Source organism: Mesoplodon bidens (genome assembly GCF_964165515.1).
Source record: "Mesoplodon bidens genome assembly, chromosome: 9".
NCBI classification, from domain to species: Eukaryota; Metazoa; Chordata; class Mammalia; order Artiodactyla; family Ziphiidae; genus Mesoplodon; species Mesoplodon bidens.
In genome coordinates this window covers 33,560,873-33,585,971 of record NC_138166.1, presented here as the reverse complement: position 1 = coordinate 33,585,971, position 25,099 = coordinate 33,560,873, and the positions used below count along the sequence as shown (strand labels likewise).

Here is a 25,099-nt window from a genome sequence, read left to right as displayed (position 1 = left end):
TGCAGGGTTGGTGGGAATGTAAAATGATGCAACTACTATGGAAAACAGTATGATGATTCCTCAAGAAATTAAAAATGGAATTACCACATGATCCAGCTTTTCTACTCTTGGATACAGAAGAATTGAAAACAAGGACTTAGAGAGATATTTGTATACCCATATTCATAGCAGCGTTATTCACAATAGCCAAAAAGTAGAAGAAACCTAAGTGTTCATTGCTGGTGAATGAATGAACAAAGTGTGGGATATATATATATATATATATACACACACACAATGGAATAGTATTCAGCCTTAAAAAGGAGGAAAATTCTGACGTGCTACAACATGGATAAAACTTAAAGACATAATGCTAAGTGAGATAAGCCCTTCAGAAAAAAACAAAATACTGTATGATTCCACTAAAATGAAGTAGCTATAGTAGTCAGATTCCTAGAGACAGAAAGTACAATGGTGATTGCCAGTGGCTACGGGGGAGGAGTTATTTAATGGGTATAGAGTTTCAGTTTGGCAAGATGAGAGTTCTATGGGTGGGTGATGGTGATGGTAGCACAACGGTGTGATTGTACTTAATACCACTGAACTACACACTTAAAAATAGTTAAGATGGTAAGTTCTATGTTATGTGTCTTTTATCACAATAAAAAAAAAATTCTACTCCAGATGTATCTTCAGTTGTTACCTAGATAATGTAGAGACAACCAGTGATGACTTAAACTTTCCCAGTGATTATACTAAAAATCTTTGTACTGTCTATTATTAAGTTTGCTTTTAAAATGTCAGTGTTGATATAAACTGGTTACCAATGAGTGAAATTTGACACTTCAATAAAATTTTAATTAGAAAATTTTGCAAATTATAGTCACATGGTAATCTTTCCATTGTAAACATTTGTCTTCCAGAAAACTGCAAGAACTGCCCAAAGTAAGACAGCAAGTTGTTAGACCTATTGAGATAGTAAGTGAAATTAGTTAGAAAGTATGTCTATGTATCAGAAAATTTTAGAGAATTGTCAGGAGTGCATAGAATGATTGTTTTTGTTTGATAATTTACATCTATTTGGGGAAAAGGGGAATTTTAAGAAAAGAATTCATTAAACTATTATTTCCAATAGGAAAAATATCAATATATATAAAAAACCCATAAGTTCCACAATAAGAGATAAGAAAAATAACACAATATCCATACAATGATCCAATTTTGCCCAAAAAAGCATGTATATGTGTGTATGTGTGTGCAGGCAAGTGTGTATGTGTGTGTGTGTGCTGCATAAATGTTATCAGAGGTTATTTCTCAGTAGTGGGGAATTATGAGTGACTCTTGCTATTGTATGTTTACATTTCAATATTTTCCAATGATAATACATTGAAATGAGTTGCTTTTATTATTTTTAAAATATTATAAATCCTTTTTAAATAAAAAAATTACGTAAATATTTTATAAATCCTATGCATCAAAAAGTGTGGCAGCACAATTCTTTGGGACTATGTTCAAGGAACATTTTCAGACGTGTTCCTAAAACATCACCTCCACCGACCCTAATCTCTATGTCAGCCTGGTTGTCATTGTCATTAGAAATACATAGGCAGCAGTGCCTGTTTTTTCAAAAGTCAAAAATTTAAAAACTTGGAAAGTAGCAGAACATGACAAGCTTTATCAAGTAGATAACACACTATTCTAGGGGAAGGTGGAGGAGCAGATACCTTCTTATCATCTGTAGTACTGAGTACAATGCTATGACAGTTACTCCATAAATATTTATTAGCTATTGCATGAGTGAATGGAAAAACGTGAAATTTTCTCAATATCCATTCATAAAATATGTACTAAGTTCCTTTTGCTGCTATTCAAATCTAATTTTATTTCAATACCTTATACGTTTTATCTTGACCTCTCTCAGTAAGATAAGTAATCCACTTTTTCAAGTTTTGTTCATGTTTTGGTTTTGGAATAGTGCTGTAGGGACCCATTATAGCATAGAATACAAAGCATTCACTATTTGACTTTCAGGCATTCCTTTCTCATTCCAAACAGCCTTAAAATTATCATAGACCCTTACTTACAGGATAGATGTTGTCCTGGATACAAAAAATTTGAGGAATTTAAAATGAGAATGAAAAATATGATTCATTACATTTGGTGAACTAATTTTTACTAGGTAGTTACTGTTCTTTGCACTTAGTTGTGTCATTGCTGTTACGTTGATACACCTAGGGAACTGAAAATTTGAAGATCAACTTTCAGAAGGCAAGATATTTCATTAAGCCAAGATATTGTCATTACAGACTTTTCAAATATCATAATTTATTTCAGAATCAACCAAATGGAAGAAGTTTCTGATTTATATGCACATCTGACCTGACTTGTGTCAGAGATCTACAATTTGTACTGACTTTTCTACCTTATTTTTCAATAGTTTCTCCAAAGTACATTGTAAATCCTTAAGATCAGGGGCTTTTTTTACTTTATATATAAATACTTATCCATGATTTTATACATTTATTTGGCCTCTTAATTTGTAAAATAACATTTACTTGATGGCAAAAACTGTAGGTTGGTTTTTGGTGTTTGTTTTTAACAGCAGTCATGCTACCATGTTTTATTTGTTTTCCTCAGTTTTGCTTTGCTGATGGACTGGACATCATACTCATGATCCTAGGATTACTAGCATCACTAGTAAATGGGGCCTGTCTTCCTGTAATGTCACTGATTTTAGGAGAAATGAGTGACAGCCTTATCAGTGGATGTCTAGTCAAAACCAACACAAGTGAGTACAATATTTACTTTTCTATATTGCTAGGGACTCAAAAGCATTAAATAAAACAAACATTAAACTTATAATACAGATTATTTTCTTGTCAAACAATATCTATATAATATTTAAGTCATTTATTCTTCTGTATTGCCAGGGACCAAAGAACCAAAATCTGTATTTGTCAAAATTCTTCAAAGAAACAGAACCAATACAAAGTGTGTGTGTGTGTGTGTGTGTGTGTGTGTCTGTGTGTGTGTTTGCGTAGAGAGAGAGGGAGAGAGAGAGAGAGAGATTTATTTTAAGAAATTGGTTCACACAATTATGGAAGCTGGCAAGTCCAAAATCTGTAAGGTGAGTTGGCAGGCTGGAGACCATCTGTGCCCTATTTGACTTTAAATACTAATTCATACCCTCTTACTTTCCACCCAAAGCCTAATTTTTCAAATGCCCTAGTCTTGTTTAAGTGAATAAATCCATAGCTTCCATCTTCCATGTGAGGATATCCTGTCTACACAGTTATTAATTTTTTGATATTTTAATGATAGAAGGTAAAGATGCCACTTTGTTTGTTAAACAAATGGAACTGCCAATTCATTGAGCAGATATTTATTGATTGCCAAATATGTCTCTCTCTCTCTCTCTCTCTGAATGAGTGAGTGAAGAAAGGGAAGGGGGGGCGAGGGAAGGAGAGCAGGAGGGAGAAAGAATAAACCTAGCAACCTAAGGCAGTCTGTTTAGGAGTACTCCTTTGGTTAGGTCTGCTCTATAATTGATTGCTTTGTTAGCTTTAGATAGGATAGTCAATACATAACTGACTGATATTACTGAATTTTTTTTTTTTTTGGTACGCGGGCCTCTCACTGTTGTGGCCTCTCCCGTTGCGGAGCACAGGCTCCAGACGTGCAGGCTCAGCGGCCATGGCTCACGGGCCTAGCCGCTCCGCGGCATGTGGGATCTTCCCGGACTGGGGCACGAACCCGTGTCCCCTGCATCGGCAGGCGGACTCTCAACCACTGCGCCACCAGGGAAGCCCCTGAATTTTAATTTTGTTTTTGTTTAAGGCTTCTCCATGTTTCTCGAGTTTCATTGTGTGTTTTTTCAAATGTAATGAACACATAAAAAGGTTGATAAAGATTTAGATAAATGTATGGATATTATTGGTATAACATATTATTAAAGAGAAGTGGAGATATTAAGGCATGTTGTCAACCTTCTAACATTTGTTTTCTAAAGAATAATAGAGGAGGATTTTTTTGCTCCTACAATTGAAAATATGAATAATAACTATCATATTGATCAGAGGCCCATTTTTATGCCAGCACTGAACTTTTGCACATTCTACGTCTATTAATATAATCTCCAAAATGACATTATGCCATTTTTATGTGACTGTAGGAACCACTTTTAGAAACAATATGTATTCTCTTTATTAACTCAGTTAAATTTCATTAAAACTTTCTACGGAGTTTTAATACTTCTATGTCAATTCTGATATTTTTAATAAGCTGCTTTAAAAATGCTTCCTACCACAATTCCAAAAATGGAATAAAGGAAAAATGATTGTTTGCACGTAAATAAAGATCATAGACATCATCATATGTGATGATACTGTGGTTATGTAAGATATGAAGAGGATGTTGTCTGCAATTTATTACAAATGTTTATTATGGCCATTTAAGAAAGAAAATTATGATAGTTGATATCAACCACTGTTTTGTGCTTCTGGTAAAATTACAACCTTGGTATACTAATTAATGTATGATGTAGTTTTTGCTAGAATATATATAGAAAAGTTTACATGGCAAACTGGTAAACCAAGGATTATTTAAATACCATTTTATGATGTTGCTATCCTTGTTATACCCAACAAATTTCAATGAGCTTCTTTTAAATTTTTCCTGTGACTCCTACCTCTACAACTTTCATTTGTGTTCTTGCTTTTCTTGGACTTTCTAAATTACTCCCTGGAGTATCTCAAACTGAATTCTAAATGCATAACTTTGACAGGAAAGGAAAATTCTATTACTATTACTTATGTACCTGTTACCTGAAATCAGAGATGTCCTAAAGAATTCTTTCCACATATGAGCTACATGGTTAATGTTTCCTTATAATTTTTCATGTTGCATGTGTGCTTCTTGAGACCAGAGATAACAATTTCAAATTTTAGGTTAAAGAATAGAAAATAAGATGATCATTAACCAGTGTGTAGTCATTAAGTCCATTTTCTTGAGAAGGGACTATATTTGGTTTGGAGGGCTATGTATAAAAGACATCATGGCCAATTATAAATTTATTAATTTCCTTTATAATTTAAAAAAACTTTTTTACAGCAAATTATCGGAACTGTACTCAGTCTCAAAAGAAGGTGAATGAAGATATGATTGTGTAAGTCCAGATGAAATGTTAATATCATATTCATTGCATGCTGCTTTATTCAATATTTATACGGAAGAAAACTGAAATGTTTGATCATTAATATTGCATATAAATGAGTAATGCAAACATGTCCTCTTCTTTTATTTGGTATAGAAAATATAATTACACAATTATAATTGTGTAACTATAATTTTTTCTCCTACTTGAAAGGTATACAAGTTCATATGCTTTCAGTTTTGACAAAATTGTCATCAATAGAAATGTTGTTTTGGGATTTGCATTTTTATCTAAATTTTGTTTCCTAGAACTGAAGGTACATAACCTAGAGGTTAAATGACTACTTTTTCCTTTTTAAAATTTTTTTCTTACAAAACTTACAGAAAAATGCCACTTCTGCAAAATTTAAAAGCCAAGAAGATGTGTGCAACAAATAGTAAAATAAAAAAATAAATAAAAAGAGTAAAGTTTTATTCAGGCTAATTTCGGAGACTAATTATTCAGACTATTATAGTAAAGTTGTATTCAGATTAAAAATAGTAAAGTCTGAAATAGATAATGTATAGGGACATTTTGTTTTTGTAGGCTTGTGTATTAAGCAATATGCTTTCCTCTGTCACATGTGTTGAGTTTGTTAGAGAAATGCAAACTTACTGAGTATATTCGCTGGATTTCAGTAGTGTCTCACTGAAACTAACAGAGTCTTATCCGACCTAAGTGATCTCTTATTCTTTTCCCCAAAAAATGAAGCCTCCATCCTACACAACCCCAAGAGACATCCATCACATTGTAGTGACACCCTCTGGGCCATAATTCTTGACCTTCCACACTGTTAGCCACAGCCTCATGTGACTACTTAATCTTCAATTAATTAAAATTAGATAAAATTTAAAATTTAGTTTCTCATTCTCAGTCACTTGCCAAGTGCTCAAGTCACATATGGCTGGCTGCCATATTGTACAGCACAAATATGGAATATTTTCTTCATCACAGAACATTCTGTTGGACAGTGCTGCTCTGGACTACAGTGTGAATAATGCTGCCTCAAGTTGTGCTTTGCTGTAGTCTCAACTTTCTTTGAGGGAAAGTTTCTATTTTTTAGCACTTTTTACATAAAGTTTATTTATGTTGCATCTTTTAAAAATTCCTGATTAGAATCCAGGAACTGCCTTCTACTGAATTCTAGTCTTACAATATTAAAGCAGGGTTCTGATGTTACAATCATTAAGTATGAGTTTCTTACAAAAAAGTTTGGAACTTCTAAAAATAGGGGCATCTATCTTAAAAACAGGTAATAAAAGGGAGAATAAGATATGTCTATGTAATCTATGTATGGTTATTAAGAGATTACTAAACTTATAAGGAAACATTCTTAACATTTATAATGTTGTGTTTGTTATGTTATTGTTTCTCAAACCAGTGTACTGTTTTGGAAATATTTGAGGTATATGGTGAAGAAGGGTTCCGTAGTCAAAATGGTTCAGAAAACACTGTATATGACAGCCTCCTTGGATACACTTAGGACAGATAAGCATACTTAAGGCTCAATTTAATCAAAGTTTTCCAAACCTGTTTGACTATGGAAACTAAACATCCTGCTGAGCTAATGTTTTGATGAACACATTTCTGGGAAACCTTGTTTTATATAACTATTTTGGTGGGGATAAGATAATATCTCTTACATCTATAATAATCAAGAACTGAAAATTTTTATTTTACCTACTTTCCAAAGACAATGACTCATGGTTTTATGTAATTTTAATGTTTTAATATTGTCTGTGTCTTTGTCTTACTTATCAGACAATTATTCTGAAAATAAGATTCCTCCTTTACAATCAATCCCCATTTCCACCCCCAGCCCCAAGCAACTTCTTATCTGCTATCTTTAAAGATTTGCATTTTTAGACATTACATGTGCTTGGAAACATACATGTAGGGTTTTGCACCTAGCTTCTTTTATTAAGTGTAATGATTTCGAGGTTCATCCATGTTATGATGTGTATCAGTAGTTTATTCCTTTTTATTGCTTAATAGTAATCCATTGCAAGGATATATCATGTTTTGTTTATCTGTTCACCAAATAATGGACTTCTGGAGTGTTTCCATTTTTTTGCTATTTAAAAATAACGGGGCTTCCCTGGTGGCGCAGTGGTTGGGAGTCTGCCTGCCGATGTGGGGGACGCGGGTTCATGCCCCGGTCCGGGAGGATCCCGCGTGATGTGGAGCGGCTGGGCCCGTGAGCCATGGCCGCTGGGCCTGAGCGTCCGGAGCCTGTGCTCCGCAACGGGAGAGGCCACGGCAGTGAGAGGCCCATGTACCGCAAAAATAAAAATTAATAAATAACGAATCTATGAACACTGATATATAAATCTTTGTGTGGACGTATGTTTTTCTTTTTCTTGGGTAGATACCTAGGAGTAGAATTGCTGGGTCATATGGTAAGTTTATGTTTATCTTTTTAAGAAACTGCCAAACTGTTTTCCAAAGTGGATATATCATTTTACTTTCCCACCACAATGTGTAAGTGTTCCAGTTTCTCCACATCTTCACCAACACTTGTTACTGTCTTTTTTATTATAGCCATTGTGTAGGTATGACATGGTATCATATTGTGACTTTAATTTGCATTTCCCTAATAAGCATTTTTTATTAACTTTTTAAGCATTCATATATTTCTTTGGTGAAGCACATATTCAGATATTTTGCCTATTTTATTGTGTTGCTTGTCTTAATGTTGAATCCTGAAAGTTCTTTGTAAATTCTAGATACAAGTTCTTTGTCAGGTATATGATTGTCATATATTTTCTCCTAATGTGTGGCTAGTCTTTTCATTTTCCTAAAGATTTCTTTTGAAACAGAAAAGTTTTAAATTTTGATTAGGTACAGTTTACCAGGTTTTTCTTTTATGGATTTTCCTTTTGGATTTAAGAATTCTTTGCATAGGATCGTGAAGATTCTCTTCTACATTTTCTTCTAGAAATTTCAACATTTTAGCTCAGACACTTAGGTCTATGATCCATTTTGAGTTCATTTTTGTGACTGTTGTGAGGTAAGGGCCTCATTTCTTCTTTGCACTTCTTTTTCTCAATTGTCCCAAGACTGTTTCTTGAAAAAACTATTTTTTCTACATTGAATTGCCTTGGCACCTTTGCTAAAAATCAAATGCCCATAAATGTAAGGGCTAGCTTCTGTTCTCTCATTTTTGTTCCATTTATTGACAGTCTATCCTTATGCTGGTATCACACTGCCTTTAGTACTACAGTTTTAGAGTTTAAATAAATAAATAAATAAATTTTTAAAAATCAGGAAATGAAAGTCCCCCAACTTCAATCTTGTTTTTAGACATTTCATTTCCACATATATTTCTACACATATTTTGGGATTACTCTTCAAATTCTGCAAAATAGCCTGCTGGGATTTTGACAAGGATTAATGGAATCTATAGGTTAATTTGGGAAGATTGTCATCTTAACAACACTGAGTCTTCCAATTCATTTATTCAGATCTTCTTTCATTTCTGCCAACAATATTTTGTAGTTTTCGGTGTACAAGTCTTTATTTTCTCCTTTGCATTTGATCTTTTAACCCAGTTTTCTCTTACAATATTGCAAACATTTTCCCCACAACATTAAAAAAAAGTTCAATAAGATTTCTATTAAACCTATAGTGTTCTATGTTGCCCTTGAACATTCCCTCTTATTAGAAAACAGTCAATTATCGTTATTGTAATAATTATGTTCTATTAAAGTCATCATGAAAACTGAATGAGCAAATACTGAACCATTGGTTCCTGGTTTCTGTGAACCTCCAGTCACAACATTTTCGTCAATCGATTATCACTGAACTCACGGTCAACAGCACTATAACTCATGTCTGAATGACGCTTAACTAACACATGTATTTTCATGTGCCATAGGGCACATCACAGCTTCCTTGGACTTAGGAACACTAGACAGCACTTCAGCATGCTTCTTGAGAGTCATTTTAAACAGTGAAAACATCAACAAAAGGCACAAAAATTAGAAAAACTTGCCACTACCTAGATCACAAAAATGACACTAGTTTACAGTATGAGGGCACAAACAAAAAAGCAGAGTGTTGCCTTGTTCAGCCTGAGCTGGGAGTACCTGTGTTGGGTGACTCAAAATTTTTGCCACTCTACACATGTCCATAAATAACAATGAAAGCAACAAAAATTGATTTTTGGATTACAAATAAATTTCATTGAGCAGGCACATTTGCCAACACAGAATCTGGGAATAATGAGACTCAAGTGTATGGTCCTCTGTGCTTTTCTTGGTACTTTACTCTCCTGGATTTCCAACTACCTCATTGGCCACTTCTCAGCTTTCCTTACTGGCTCTTGGCCTTCATCTTAAACTCTACCATGTTTGGAGAGTCCCTGAGCTCAGTCCTTTGTCCTCTTTTTTATCTATACTTTATTCTGTGTCTCTGTGGATGATCTCAGCCAATACTTTGTTTTAATTGCCACCTATAAGCTGGTGACTTTCAAATTTCCATCTCCAGCCTATACCCCTCTCCAGCACTTCAGTCTCTCATTTTCAACTTCTTACTTGATATCCACTTTGATGTTTAATATGCATGTCAGACTTATGTCTAAATTAAAACACTTGATATCTCCTGCAAATCTGTCCCTGTCTCAGTCTCCCACATCTGTAAATGGCACCCCATTCACTTAGTTGCTGAAAACAAAATCTAAGGAGTTATCCTTACTTTCTTCCCTTCCTGCATTCCTCACATCCATTACATTGGCAATTCTTGTTTGTTGTTGTATTTCCAAAATATATCTAGAATCTGTCTACTTCTTTGCAATCAGCTTCTACCATCCACATCCAAGCCTCCATCCTTCTCACCCTGACCACTGCAATAACCTCTTAAGTAAACTGTCTGTTTTGTTTTGTTGTAACCTCCATCCATTCTCCGCAGAGGACCCAGACTAATATTTTTAAAAGTTGAATAGATAAGAAAATTCTACGCTTAAATGGTGTTCTGTTTCTCTTGGAAGAAAACCTGTACAACGCACCATAGCTAAGAGCCCTATGATATGCCAAATTCTCCAGCCTCATGATTTCATAACTCTTTGGACTTCTTTTCTTCTGGGAACATGCTAAGCTCTTTCCTGCCTCTGACCTTATTACTTGCTGTTATCTGTCCCTGGAATGCTCTTCTTCTTGCTTTTTTATGGCTGGCTCCATTTCTCCTTTTGGATCCCAGCCATATCATTTCCTCAAAGAAATTTTTCTTAATCATTCTTTTTATCTTCATTATCTCTCCCAACTCACCTTTACCCACCAGTTATTCCATGACCTATCACCCTGTTTACTTTCCTCATAGAACAACCTGAAATTCTTTTTCTTTGTGTGTTGTCTGTCTCTTCCCACAGGAATGTAAACTCTTCATGAATAGGGACTTCTTATCTTGCTCTTGACTGTATTTATTTCTAGAACTTCATACTAGTGGGCACCCAGTACAGGTTTATTAAATGATTACATTTCTTTTTCTTTTTAACTGAAGTAACATTGGTTTATAACATGTTTCATTATAATTATAATGAAACATTATAATTCAACTTCTGTATATACTACAGCATACTCACCACCAAAAGTTTAGTTTCCATTCATCACCACACAGTTGACCCCCTTCACCCATTTCACACTCTTCCCATTCCCTTCCCCTCTGGTAATCACTACTCTGTTCTCTGTATCTATGTGTTAGCTTTTTGTTTTGCTTTGTTTGTTCATTTATTTTGCTTTTTAAAAATATTCCACATATGAGTGAAATCATGCAGTATTTGTCTATCTCCATCTGACTTATTTCACTTAGCATAATATTCTCAAGGTCCATCCATGTTGCTGCAGATGGAAAGATTTTTTTTATGGCTGAGTAGTATTCCACTGTGTATGTGTGTGTGTGTGTGTGTGTGTGTGTGTGTGTGTACCACATCTTCTATAGCCATTCATCCATTGGTGGGCACTTAGATTGTTTTCATATCTTGGCTATTGTAAATAATGCTGTAATGAATGTAGAGGTGCATATGTCTTTTCAAATTAGTGGTTTTGACTTCTTCAGATAAATACCCAGATTGGAATACCTGGATCATATGATAGTTCTATTCTTAATTTTTTGAGGAATCTCCATACTGTTTTCCATAGTGGTTTCACCAATTTAAATTCCTACCAGCAGTGCACAAGGGTTCCCTTTTCTCCACATCCTCGCCAACACTTGTTATTTCTAGTCTTTGTATAATAGCCATTCTGATGGAAGTGAGGTGATATCTCATTGTGGTTTTGATTTACATTTCCCTGATGATTAGTGATGTTGAACATCTTTTCATGTGTCTCTTGGCCATCTCTGGCATTCTCTGGAAAAATGTCTACTCAGATCCTCTGCCTATTTTTTAGTTGGGTTGTTTGTTTTTTTGTTGTTGATTTTTATGAATTCTTTATATATTTTGGATGTTAACCCTTTATTGGATATATGACTTGCAGATTCTTCCTCCATTCAGTAGGACATCTTTTCATTTTGTTGATAATTTCCTTTGTTGTGCAAAACTTTTTAGTTTGGTATAGTCCCATTTGTCTATTTGAAAGGTTGTCTGATTCTAAGAATTTATCCATTTCTTCTAGGTTGTCCAATTTGTTGGCAAATAGCTGTTCGTTATATTCTCTTATAATCCTTTGTATTTCTGTGGTATCTTGTGATTTCTCCTCTTTTGTTTCTGATTTTGTTTATCTGAGCCTTCTCTTTTTTCTTAGTGAGTCTAGATAAAGGTCTGTCAATTTTGTTTATCTTTTCAAAGAACCAGCTCTTAGTTTCATTGATCTTTTGTCTTTTTAGTCTCTATTTCATTTATTTCTGCTCTGATTTTTATTATTTCCTTCCTTCTACTGACTTTGGGCTTCATTTGTTTTCTTTTTCCTTTAGGTGTTAAGCTAGATTGTTTATTTGAGATTTTTCTTGTTTATAGGCCTACTTCCCCTTAGTACCCCTTAGTATCGCATTTGCTGCATCCCATAGATTTTGGTATGAAATGACTACATTTCTTATCTGGTCTCCTACAGGTAGCTATTTAGAATGTTTTCAATTTTATGTATTATAATTAATGCTATAATGAACAATCATTTAGATTAATCTTTGTACATATTTCCTTAGGGTAAATTCCTTAAGTTGAATTTTGGATTTTAAGTATATGTATTTAAAGAGTTTGATAAAATGCTTTTGACTACTATCATTTCTTTACCCTCCTTTTCCACACACAGCTATCACAATTACATCAATGTAACATTTTCAAATGAAAGTATTAAAAATATGGACAGAAACTATAAGTAGCGAATATGTTTTGAAATGCTAATCTTTGCTAATAATATAAGAGAGACATACTCTAAATGTCCTACAAGGGTAACCTAGATTCCTACATCAGCATACTTCAGTCTTTCTCATGGTGGTTTATTTTTAGTTATCTTATAGGCTTTAGCCCAAATTCTCTTAATCAAATATTATGACAGATTTCATTCTTTTGGCAACAAGGGAAAAATGTTGTGCTTCAGTCTCACTAAAATTTACAATAATTTTTTTTCCAGGTTGATCCTGTATTATGTTGGAATAGGAGTTACTGCCTTGGTTTTTGGCTACATACAGATTTCCTTTGGGGTTATAACTACAGCTCGACAGACCAAGAGAATTCGAAAAGAGTTTTTTCATTCAATTTTGTCTCAGGACATCAGCTGGTTTGACAGTTGTGACATCGGTGAACTTAATACTCACATGACTGAGTAAGAGGATGGATGTGCATTTTATCAACTTTATTCTCATATATGATGTATAAATGACTTAACTGCATTTATTTTCTTGTTTCAGTGACATCAACAAAATCATTGATGATATTGGAGACAAGATTGCTCTGTTGTTTCAAAACATGTCTACATTCTCTGTTGGCCTGGCGATTGGTTTGGTGAAGGGCTGGAAACTCACCCTGGTGACTCTGTCCACATCACCTGTTATAATTGCTTCAACAGCCATGTTTTCTAGGGTAGGCAAGATGACTAATGTAGTGTTAACTGGAAGCAGGAATGTGAACTAGATATTTTACTGAGTTTGTATAAAAAAGAAGGCATTTCTATTTTTTTTTCTATGTCCCAAAATAGGAAGGAATATTAACTACCTTTCTATCTTCAAGTTATTTGGCTACAATGAGGTTTGGTTTTAATACCTTACTAACATTCTAAAACATTCCACTTCATTTAGAACCTAATGCAGTTTCAAATAATAGCACGGATAAAGCTTTATGCTGTTATACTTTATGGGGTTTATGCTTTATGCTGTTATACATTGAATGCTGGGAAAGCCTTGTGTTGTCTAAATTCCCAGAAAAATGTTTCAATTCATTTCACTAGAACAGAATGAGAAAATCCTAAAACAGTAAACACCTGAGCTATTAGGTGACTATTTTATGTCAGCCATTTCAAGTTTATATTTTTATAAGGCTCTGAATTAACATTTAAAATGTCTGCTAATGTATATTTTTATGTAGTATGTAAATCTGTTTCAATTTTTTAAAACAAACTTTGTATTTACATTTAAATTATATCTTTAGCCCTGTTATACTGTATTAATCTTAATCTCTTTACAAGATATTAATCTATTTACAGCCTGGTTTTGAAACCAATGCTCTTTGTGCAAGGCAAAATATATATATCTCTGCCAATATAGTTCTACCAATGTGTATACCCATTTTCTAGATTGGAGGCACAGTGCATTCTTAAGAGATGGAGTTTTGTTTTGTTTCAGGGTTTTTTTGGAGTTTAAAATTTTTCAAAGCCAGTTGTTCTTTATGGAAGTCAAAGCCATAAAATTCACTGAGTTTATTTGCTAGCAACATACAAATTCAACCAAACAAGAATTTTCAGCAATAAAAATATTCTGTTTGAATAATTCCTTCAAAATAGACTTGGGTGTATAGACAGCAGATCTTTATTTAGTGTGACTTCTAGTGTTGACCTTGTAACCCTTGTCAAAATCTTCATCCCCAGCTTATTTGAAATGCGGACCCCCTCAGTAGGAAGATTACCCACAGTATGTTACTAAAATCAGAGCCTTAACTGCCCAAGAGGTGAAGTGGACAATGAGTTTTAAAAGAACAGCAGTGGGGAAACTAAGGTCTGCTACTGTTGTTAACTAATTGCAAGTAGGAAGCAAGTAAAGTCAAAATTATCTAAATGACTAAAGAAGCCAGGCTGGATGGTTTCTAGCATCCTTCAATTCAATTTAATTGGGCAAATACATATTGAATACTGGCTATGTACAAGGTTTTTTGCTATGTGCAGCTTCCCCTCCAGTGATAGCTGTCTTTATTAAGTGAATTCAGTAAATAATGAGTATTACTCAGTTTATATTACCTTCTGCTTTAACAAACATCTGTGCATGTCTTACATAAAATTAGTTCCACTTATGTGGAATGTATTTTGAAAATGGATAGATTTGTTATATGAGCAAGCTGTAGTTATAGACTCACAACTCTGAAGACAATTTCCGTTCTTCCTTTCATTGAATTCTTATGCTAATTACTAAATTAAATCCTTTACCAATTAAAGGAATAGTAAGTGGGGTGTATAATAAAGAAAAGCACATTATGATCAAAATTTATGATAGGGGACTTCCGGGTAAGATGGCGGAAGAGTAAGACGCGGAGATCACCTTCCTCCCCACGGATACACCAAAAATACAGCTACACGTGGAACAACTCCTACAGAACACCTACTGAACGCTGGCAGAAGACCCCAGACCTCCCAAAAGGCAAGAAACTCCCCACATACCTGGGTAGGGCAAAGCGGAGAGATCCCCACACAGAGGATCGGTGCCGAGCGGCATTCACCAGCCTGAGAGGCTTGTCTGCTCGCCCGCCGGGGCGCGCAGCGCTGGAAGCTGAGGCTCGGGCTTCGGTCAGAGCGCAGGGAGAGGACTGGGGCTGGCGGCGAGAACTCAGCTAATGTGCCACAGCTAGCCGGGAGGGAGTCCGGGAAAACTCTGGAGCTGCCGAAGAGGCAAGAGACTTTTTCTTCCTTCTTGCTTTCCTGGTGCGCGAGGAGAGGGGACTAAGAGCGCTGCTTAAAGGGGCTCCAGAGACGGGTGCGAGTCGCAACTGAAAGCGCGGAGCCCAGTGACGGGCGTGGGACGCTGGGGCTGCTGCTGCCGCCGCCAAGAAGCCTGTGTGCGAGCGCAGGTCACTGTCCACACCGCCCTTCCGGGAGCCTGTGCAGCCCGCCACTGCCGGGGTCCCGGGATCCAGGGGCGGCTTCCCTGGGAGAACGCACGGCGCACCTCGGGCTGGTGCAACGTCACACCGACCTCTGCCGCTGCAGGCTCGCCCCGCACTCCGTGCCCCTCCCTCCCGCCCGGCCTGAGTGAGCCAGAGTCCCCGAAGAGGCTGCTCCTTTAACCCTGTCCTGTCTGAGCGAGAACAGACGCCCTCCAGCGACCTACACGCAGAGGCGGGGCCAAATCCAAAGCTGAGACCCAGGAGCTGTGAGAACAAAGAAGAGAAAGGGAAACCTCTCCCAGCAGCCTCAGAAGCAGCGGATTAAAGCTCCACAATCAACTTGATGTACCCTGCATCTGTGGAATACATGAACAGACAACACATCATCCCAAAGTGAGGAGCCCGGAGTCAGTGCTGTGCCTCTGAGGTGGGAGAGCCAACTTCAGGACACTGGTCCACAAGAGACCTCCCAGCTCCACATAATATCAAACGGCGAAAATCTTCCAGAGATCTCCATCTCAACACCAGCACCCAGCTTCACTCAACGACCAGCAAGCTACAGTGCTGGACACCCTATGCCAAACAACTAGCAAGACAGGAACACAACGCCACCCATTAGCAGAGAGGTGGCCTAAAATCATAAAAAGTCCGCAGACACCCCAAAACACACCACCAGATGTGGACCTGCCCACCAGAAAGACAAGATCCAGCCTCATCCACCAGAACACAGGCACTAGTCCCCTCCACCAGGAAGCCTACACAACCCACTAAACCAACCTTAGCCACTGGGGACAGACACCAAAAACAACGGGAACTACGAACCTGCAGCCTGCAAAAAGGAGACCCCAAACACAGTAACATAAGCAAAATGAGAAGACAGAAAAACACACAGCAGGAGAAGGAGCAAGATAAAAACCCACCAGATCTAACAAATGAAGACGTAATAGGCAGTCTACCTGAAAAAGAATTCAGAATAATGATGGTAAAGATGATCCAAGATTCTATTTCCAAGATCCAAAATCTTGGAAATAGACAAAATGCAAGAAACAGTTAACAAGGACCTAGAAGAACTAAAGATGAATCAAGCATCGATGAAAAACACAATACATGAAATAAAAAATACTCAAGATGGGATCAATAGCAGAATAACTGAGGCAGAAGAAGGGATAAGTGAGGTGGAAGATAAAATAGTGGAAATAACTGCTGCAGAGCAAAATAAAGAAAAAAGAATGAAAAGAACAGAGGACAGTCTCAGAGACCTCTGGGACAACATTAAACGCACCAATATTCGAATTATAGGGGTTCCAGAAGAAGAAGAGAAAAAGAAAGGGACTGAGAAAATATTTGAAGAGATTATAGTTGAAAACTTCCCTAATATGGGAAAGGAAATAGTTAATCAAGTCCAGGAGGCACAGAGAGTCCCATACAGAATAAATCCAAGGAGAAATATGCCAAGACACATATTAATCAAACTGTCAAAAACTAAACACAAAGAAATCATATTAAAAGCAGCAAGGCAAAAACAACAAATAACACACAAGGGAATCCCCATCAGGATAACAGCTGATCTCTCAGCAGAAACTCTACAAGCCAGAAGGGAGTGGCAGGACATAATTAAAGTGATGAAGGAGAAAAACCTGCAACCAAGATTACTCTACCCAGCAAGGATCTCATTCAGATTTGATGGAGAAATTAAAACGTTTACAGACAAGCAAAAGCTGAGAGAGTTCAGCACCACCAAACCAGCTTTACAACAAATGCTAAAGTAACTTCTCTAGGAAAGAAAAACAACAGAAGTAAAAGACCTACAATAACGAACCCAAAACAATTAAGAAAATGGGAATAGGAACATACATATTGATAATTACCTTAAATGTAAATGGACTAAATGCTCCCACCAAAAGACACAGATTGGCTGAATGGATACAAAAACAAGACCCATATATATGCTGTCTACAAGAGACCCACTTCAGACCTAGAGACACATACAGACTGAAAGTAAGGGGATGGAAAAAGATATTCCATGCAAATGGAAACCAAAAGAAAGCTGGAGTAGCAATTCTCATATCAGACAAAATAGACTTTAAAATAAAGACTACTAGAAGAGACAAAGAAGGACACTACATAATGATCAAGGGATCGATCCAAGAAGAAGATATAACAATTGTAAATATTTATGCACCCAACATAGGAGCACCTCAATACATAAGGCAAATACTAACAACCATAAAAGGAGAAATCGACAGTAACACACTCATAGTAGGGGACTTTAACACCCCACTTTCACCAATGGACAGATCATCCAAAATAAAAATAAATAAGGAAACACAAGCTTTAAATGATACATTAAACAAGATGGACTTAATTGATATTTATAGGACATTCCATCCCAAAACAACAGAATACACATTTTTCTCAAGTGCTCATGGAACATTCTCCAGGATAGATCATATCTTGGGTCACAAATCAAGCCTTGGTAAATTTAAGAAAATTGAAATTGTATCAAGTATCTTTTCCGACCACAATGCTATGAGACTAGATATCAATTACAGGAAAAGAGCTGTAAAAAATACAAACACATGGAGGCTAAACAATACACTACTTAATAACGAAGTGATCACTGAAGAAATCAAAGAGGAAATTAAAAAATACCTAGAAACAAATGACAATGGAGACACGACGACCCAAAACCTATGGGATGCAGCAAAAGCAGTTCTAAGAGGGAAGTTTATAGCAATACAATCCCACCTTAAGAAACAGGAAACATCTCGAATAAACAACCTAACCTTGCACCTAAAGCAATTAGAGAAAGAAGAACAAAAACATCCCGAAGTTAGCAGAAGGAAAGAAATCATAAAAATCAGATCAGAAATAAATGAAAAAGAAATGAAGGAAACGATAGCAAAGATCAATAAAACTAAAAGCTGGTTCTTTGAGAAGATAAACAAAATTGATAAACCATTAGCCAGACTCATCAAGAAAAAAAGGGAGAAGACTCAAATCAATAGAATTAGAAATGAAAAAGGAGAAGTAACAACTGACACTGCAGAAATACAAAAGATCATGAGAGATTACTATAAGCAACTCTATGCCAATAAAATGGACAACCTGGAAGAAATGGACAAATTCTTAGAAATGTACAACCTGCCAAGACTGAATCAGGAAGCAATAGAAAATATGAACAGACCAATCACAAGCACTGAAATTGCAACTGTGATAAAAAATCTTCCAACAACCAAAAGCCCAGGACCAGATGGCTTCACAGGTGAATTCTATCAAGCATTTAGAGAAGAGCTAACACCTATCCTTCTGAAACTCTTCCAAAATATAGCAGAGGGGGGCTTCCCTGGTGGCGCAGTGGTTGAGAGTCCGCCTGCCGATGCAGGGGACACGGGTTCGTGCCCCGGTCTGGGAAGATCCCACATGCCGCAGAGCGGCTAGGCCCGTGAGCCATGGCTGCTGAGCCTGCGCATCCGGAGCCTGTGCTCTGCAAGGGGAGAGGCCACAACAGTGAGAGGCCCGCCTACCGCAAAAAAAAAAATATAGCAGAGGGAGGAACACTCCCAAACTCATTCTACGAGGCCACCATCACCTTGATACCAAAACCAGACAAGGATGTCACTAAGAAAGAGAACTACAGGCCAATATCACTGATGAACATAGATGCAAAAATCCTCAACAAAATACTAGCAAACAGAATCCAACAGCACATTAAAAGGATCATACACCATGATCAAGTGGGGTTTATTCCAGGAATGCAAGGATTCTTCAATATACGCAAATCAATCAACGTGATATACCATATTAACAAATTGAAGGAGAAAAACCATATGATCATGTCAATAGATGCAGAGAAAGCTTTCGACAAAATTCAACACCCATTTATGATAAAAACCCTGCAGAAAGTAGGCATAGAGGGAACTTTCCTCAACATAATAAAGGCCATATATGACAAACCCACAGCCAGCATCGTCCTCAATGGTGAAAAACTGAAACCATTTCCACTAAGATCAGGAACAAGACAAGGTTGCCCACTCTCACCTCTCTTATTCAACCTAGTTTTGGAAGTTTTAGCCACAGCAATCAGAGAAGAAAAGGAAATAAAAGGAATCCAAATTGGAAAAGAAGAAGTAAAGCTGTCACTGTTTGCAGATGACATGATACTATACATAGAGAATCCTAAAGATGCTACCAGAAAACTACTAGAGCTAATCAATGAATTTGGTAAAGTAGCAGGATACAAAATTAATGCACAGAAATCTCTGGCATTCCTATATACTAATGATGAAAAATCTGAAAGTGAAATCAAGGAAACACTCCCATTTAACATTGCAACAAAAAGAATAAAATATCTAGAAATAAACCTACCTAAGGAGACAAAAGACCTGTATGCAGAAAATTATAAGACACTGATGAAAGAAATTAAAGATGATACAAATAGATGGAGAGAGGTACCATGTTCTTGGATTGGAAGAATCAACATTGTGAAAATGACTCTACTACCCAAAGCAATCTACAGATTCAATGCAATCCCTATCAAACTACCACTGGCATTTTTCACAGAACTAGAACAAAAAATTGCACAATTTGTATGGAAACACAAAAGACCCCGAATAGCCAAAGCAATCTTGAGAATGAGAATTGGAGCTGGAGGAATCAGGCTCCCTGACTTCAGACTATACTACAAAGCTACAGTAATCAAGACAGTATGGTACTGGCACAAAAACAGAAAGATAGATCAATGGAACAGGATAGAAAGCCCACAGATAAACCCACGGACATATGGTCACCTTATCTTTGATAAAGGAGGCAGGAATGTACAGTAGAGAAAGGACAGTCTCTTCAATAAGTGGTGCTGGGAAAACTGGATAGGGACATGTAAAAGTATGAGATTAGATCACTCCCTAACACCATACACAAAAATAAGCTCAAAATGGATTAAAGACCTAAATGTAAGGCCAGACACTATCAAACTCTTAGAGGAAAACATAGGCAGAACACTCTATGACATAAATCACAGCAAGATCCTTTGTGACCCACCTCCTAGAGAAATGGAAATAAAGACAAAAATAAACACATGGGACCTAATGAAACTTAAAAGCTTTTGCACAGCAAAGGAAACCATAAACAAGACCAAAAGACAACCCTCAGAATGGGAGAAAATATTTGCAAATGAAGCAACTGACAAAGGTTAATCTCCAAAATTTATAAGCAGCTCATGCAGCTCAATATCAAAAAAACAAACAACCTAATCCAAAAATGGGCAGAAGACCTAAATAGACATTTCTCCACAGAAGATATACAGACTGCCAACAAACACATGAAAGGATGCTCCACATCTTTACTCATTAGAGAAATGCAAATCAAAACTACAATGAGATATCATCTCACACCAGTCAGAATGGCCATCATCAAAAAATCTAGAAACAATAAATGCTGGAGAGGGTGTGGAAAAAAGGGAACACTCTTGCACTGCTGGTGGGAATGTGAATTGGTACAGTCACTATGGAGAACGGTATGGAGGTTCCTTAAAAAACTACAAATAGAACTACCATATGACCCAGCAATCCCACTACTGGGCATATACCCTGAGAAAACCATAATTCAAAAAGAGACATGTACCAAAATGTTCATAGCAGCCCTATTTACAATAGCCCGGAGATGGAAACAACCTAAGTGTCCATCATCAGATGAATGGATAAAGAAGATGTGGCACATATATACAATGGAATATTACTCAGCCATAAAAAGAAATGAAATTGAGCTATTTGTAATGAGGTGGATAGACCTAGAGTCTGTCATACAGAGTGAAGTAAGTCAGAAAGAGAAAGACAAATACTGTATGCTGACACATATATATGGAATTTAAGAAAAAAAAATGTCATGAAGAGCATAGGGGTAAGACAGGAATAAAGACACAGACCTACTAGAGAATGGACTTGAGGATATGGGGAGGGGGAAGGGTAAGCTGTGACAAAGTGAAAGAGCGGCATGGACATATATACACTACCAAAGGTAAGGTAGATAGCTAGTGGGAAGCAGCCGCATAGCACAGGGAGATCAGCTCGGTGCTTTGTGACCGCCTGGAGGGGTGGGATAGGGAGGGTGGGAGGGAGACGCAAAAGGGAGGGGATATGGAAACATATGTATATGTATAACTGATTAAATTTGTTATAAAGCAAAAAAAAAAAAGAATCCACTGTACGACACAGAAGCAGGCTAGAGAAGTTTAATGGCAATTAAGACTATGGAAAAATTGGGATTGGGTTTAGAATTAGAAACCAGTGTACCTCACATTCCATTCTACTTTGGAAAATACTGAACATGACTTTTTGTGTGTTTAAGTAAAATTTATGTGTTTAACCCCCAAAAAAAAAAAAAGAGTCAACTGTATATTATTATTATGTTATACATTATAACAACATTTTGCTGTTTTAAAATACTCTTGTACTGGGGTATATTATTATAGGCCAGTTAATAAAGGCACGTACAAACATTTGCTGGAAAAAAAAATTTATGATAAATCTGGTAAACCTGACTAATATCACCAAGAATGATAGTCTCCTCTCTCACTCTATCTCCCCACCCCCAAATCTCACATTTTACTATGTGGCGATACAGTGTTTACTAGGCAGGCTGCATTATGTAGTATTAGTTTCAGGAGTCATATTCCTCTTCCTGCCACAACTCTGTGACTCATACTCTCTGGAAGTCTTGTTTTTTACATAATAACAAATCAAATCAAGTCACATCAGGCACACTGATTTCCAGGGTGCACATAAGAAGAACTGTGTCCCTAATATCCTTCTCCAAATCAAATTTTTCCAAACTGTATTAATATAGATACTCATTTTCTAAGCTCTTAAAAGCACAGAGAAAAAACAGTGAAGCTCTATTAGAAGGAAAAATAGAGATTTAGACTCTAGGTTACATTAAGCTAAGCTTGTTCACTGCGGTGAGACTTTAAAAAGTCAATATCCGTGACCATTGGTTTCCTCATTTGCAAACTGATGGGGTTAGAATAAGTGATAAGTACCTTTTCAATAGTAAAATTTTGTTATTCTAGATTCTACCTGAATTGAATTCTCTGCACCTTGTTACTACCCCAGGTTATTATTTTTTTTTTCTGATAATCAATCACACTTTAATTTTTTACTGGGGTATAATTTACAATGTTGTGTTAGTTTCATGTGTAAAGCAATGTGAATCTGTTATACATATACATATATCCACTCTTTTTTAGCTTCTTTTCCCATATAGGCCAGTACAGAGTATTGAGTAGTATTCCCTGTGCTATACAGCAGATCCTCATTAGTTATCTATTTTACATATAGTAGTGTGTATGTGTCATTCCCAATCTTCCAATTTATCCCTCCCCTCCCCTTCCCCCTTGGTAACCATAAGTTTATTTTTTATCTGTAACTCTATTTCTGTTTTGTAGATAAGTTCATTTGTTGCCTTTTTTTAGATTCCACATATACGTGATATCATATGATATTTGTCCATCCCAGGTTATTCTTTGGTTAACTGTGGTCTTTGTTTATTACAGATAGTTATCTCATTGTCCAGTAAGGAATTAAATGCTTATTCCAAAGCTGGGGCTGTAGCAGAAGAAGTCTTGTCATCAATCCGAACAGTCATAGCCTTTGGGTCCCAGGAAAAAGAAATTCAAAGGTCTGTTCCTTTAATTATGATAATATCTGCTTGGTTTTATTTTCCCCCAAGGCTATTATATTGTGTTTTGTCTTTTTAACGTACACACAGAATCTAAAAGATGCAAAGAAAGTTGGCATGAAAAAAGCTATAGCTTCGAAACTCTCTCTTGGTGCTGTGTACTTCTTTATAAATGGAACCTATGGACTTGCTTTTTGGTATGGAACCTCCTTGATTCTTAGTGGAGAACCTGATTATACCATCGGAACTCTTCTTGCTGTAAGTCTTATTTGAGAACAAAGGTAACTGGCCTAGATAATCTTTTCTTACCTAGAATTTATTAAATATTTCTCTTTGAATGACTGAATGTTTGAAGATGAGTGTTTTTTTTTTTTTTTTTTTTTTTTTTGCGGTACGCGGGCCTCTCACTGTTGTGGCCTCTCCCGTTGCGGAGCACAGGCTCCGGACGCGCAGGCTCAGCGGCCATGGCTCACGGGCCCAGCCGCTCCGCGGCATGTGGGATCCTCCCGGACCGGGGCACGAACCCGTGTCCCCTGCATCGGCAGGCGCACTCCCAACCACTGCGCCGCCAGGGAAGCCCGAAGATGAGTGTTTTTAATAAACAAATATTTGTTTCCTTCAAACGATTTGTATACACCTTTAAATTATAGTTATATATTGGCAGGATTTACTCATCCTGCATGGTTAGTGTCTTCTAAAAGCATGATGTTTTTAAAAGAATCATAATTGAATTCTCCACTGGGAGATAGAGTTGTCTTAATCCAGAAGTCAAAAAGACCAGCCTCTAGTGAGACTGCTTCCTTTCCATCTTGCTGAGATAAGAGAGCGCTCTACATTCACCTTGCTAAATGTTTTCTTCTGGAAATATTCTGTAGACTGGAATCTCCTGCTCTTCCTCTGTCCTTTCAGCATACAATAATGTTAAAAACAGACTATACACAGCTCTGTCCAATATCACAATTTAGAGTTTTTTAAACTCTTAATGGTTATACATTAAATTGTAATTTTTTCAGTTATGCTCCCAAGTTTCAATAATAAACAGATCAGCTCAGGATTAAGAACCATTTGTCTTGCTGAACTAAATTGATATTGTCTGTATACTTTAGTTCTCATTTGGCCTTCCCATTGTATGTAGATTTCTTTTCTGTCAACTAAAGTCATCTTTTGAACTTGAGACTTTCATTTTTAAGTCTTTAAGCTATTCATTTATTTCTGATAAATGAAACTTGAGCATGAGGAATTTTTAGCACATCTTTTCTCCTCAATTTATGTGTGACTATAGGTGTATGACTTGCTAAGCTTTAGCTTCCTCATCTATAAGACAGGGAAAATAACACTTAGCTTGTGGGGTTCTTCGCTTATTTGACTTTTGGCAGAGATGTGTCTGTCTGAAAATGAACAGGTGTCCACTAATATAAGAATTCAGAAAAGTTTGGGAAAAAATAGTACAGCATCTCTAAGACAATGAAATCTATAATATCCTTTTCTTTAAAGTTAAGGAGTTAACCAGCATGCAGGGAAGTACAGCTCACCTCCTTACCCACCCAGGTTCATGTATGTTCAGCACTCCTCAGTAAGCAGATTTTTCTGCTCATCTTCCCAACAGGTAATAACGACAAGATTAGGGGACAATTAGAAGTCGTTCAACATTAGGAAAAGGCCAACTGCACTTGGATTAACTAATATTTCCTTTATATTCGGCAGCATCTTCCATTCTTTCCTACCTAATTTCTCTAATATACCTCTGAGTCTCAACCAAGTATACACTTCATTCTCTTGTCCCTCTTATATAACTGTAAAGGATAAATATTATTTTTTGTTCCTGTAGGTTTTTATTAGTGTAATCCATAGTAGTTATTGCATTGGAGCAGCAGCCCCTAGCTTTGAAACCTTCACTATATATAGCTAGAGGAGCCACCTTTAATATTTTCCACATTATTGGTAAGGTAAGACTCCTAACTGCCTTGAAAGATAACTATCATTACTGCAAGAAGGAAACCAAAAAACAGGCACTTTCA

At 36.5% G+C, this 25,099-nt stretch overlaps 1 protein-coding gene across 1 annotated transcript in view; it reads left to right on the top strand.

Annotated features, from left to right (window-relative positions):
* ABCB5 (ATP binding cassette subfamily B member 5) overlaps positions 1 to 25,099 on the top strand; it is a gene marked incomplete at both ends in the record, with an annotated part of 110,433 nt that overhangs the window by 1,279 nt on the left and 84,055 nt on the right. Inside the window, 9 exon segments of the mRNA XM_081243656.1 lie at positions 903 to 957; positions 2,617 to 2,767; positions 5,089 to 5,143; positions 12,733 to 12,924; positions 13,010 to 13,181; positions 22,957 to 23,085; positions 23,133 to 23,339; positions 24,910 to 24,981; positions 24,983 to 25,027. Of these exon segments, the coding sequence (XP_081099782.1) occupies positions 903 to 957; positions 2,617 to 2,767; positions 5,089 to 5,143; positions 12,733 to 12,924; positions 13,010 to 13,181; positions 22,957 to 23,085; positions 23,133 to 23,339; positions 24,910 to 24,981; positions 24,983 to 25,027 (1,078 nt within the window).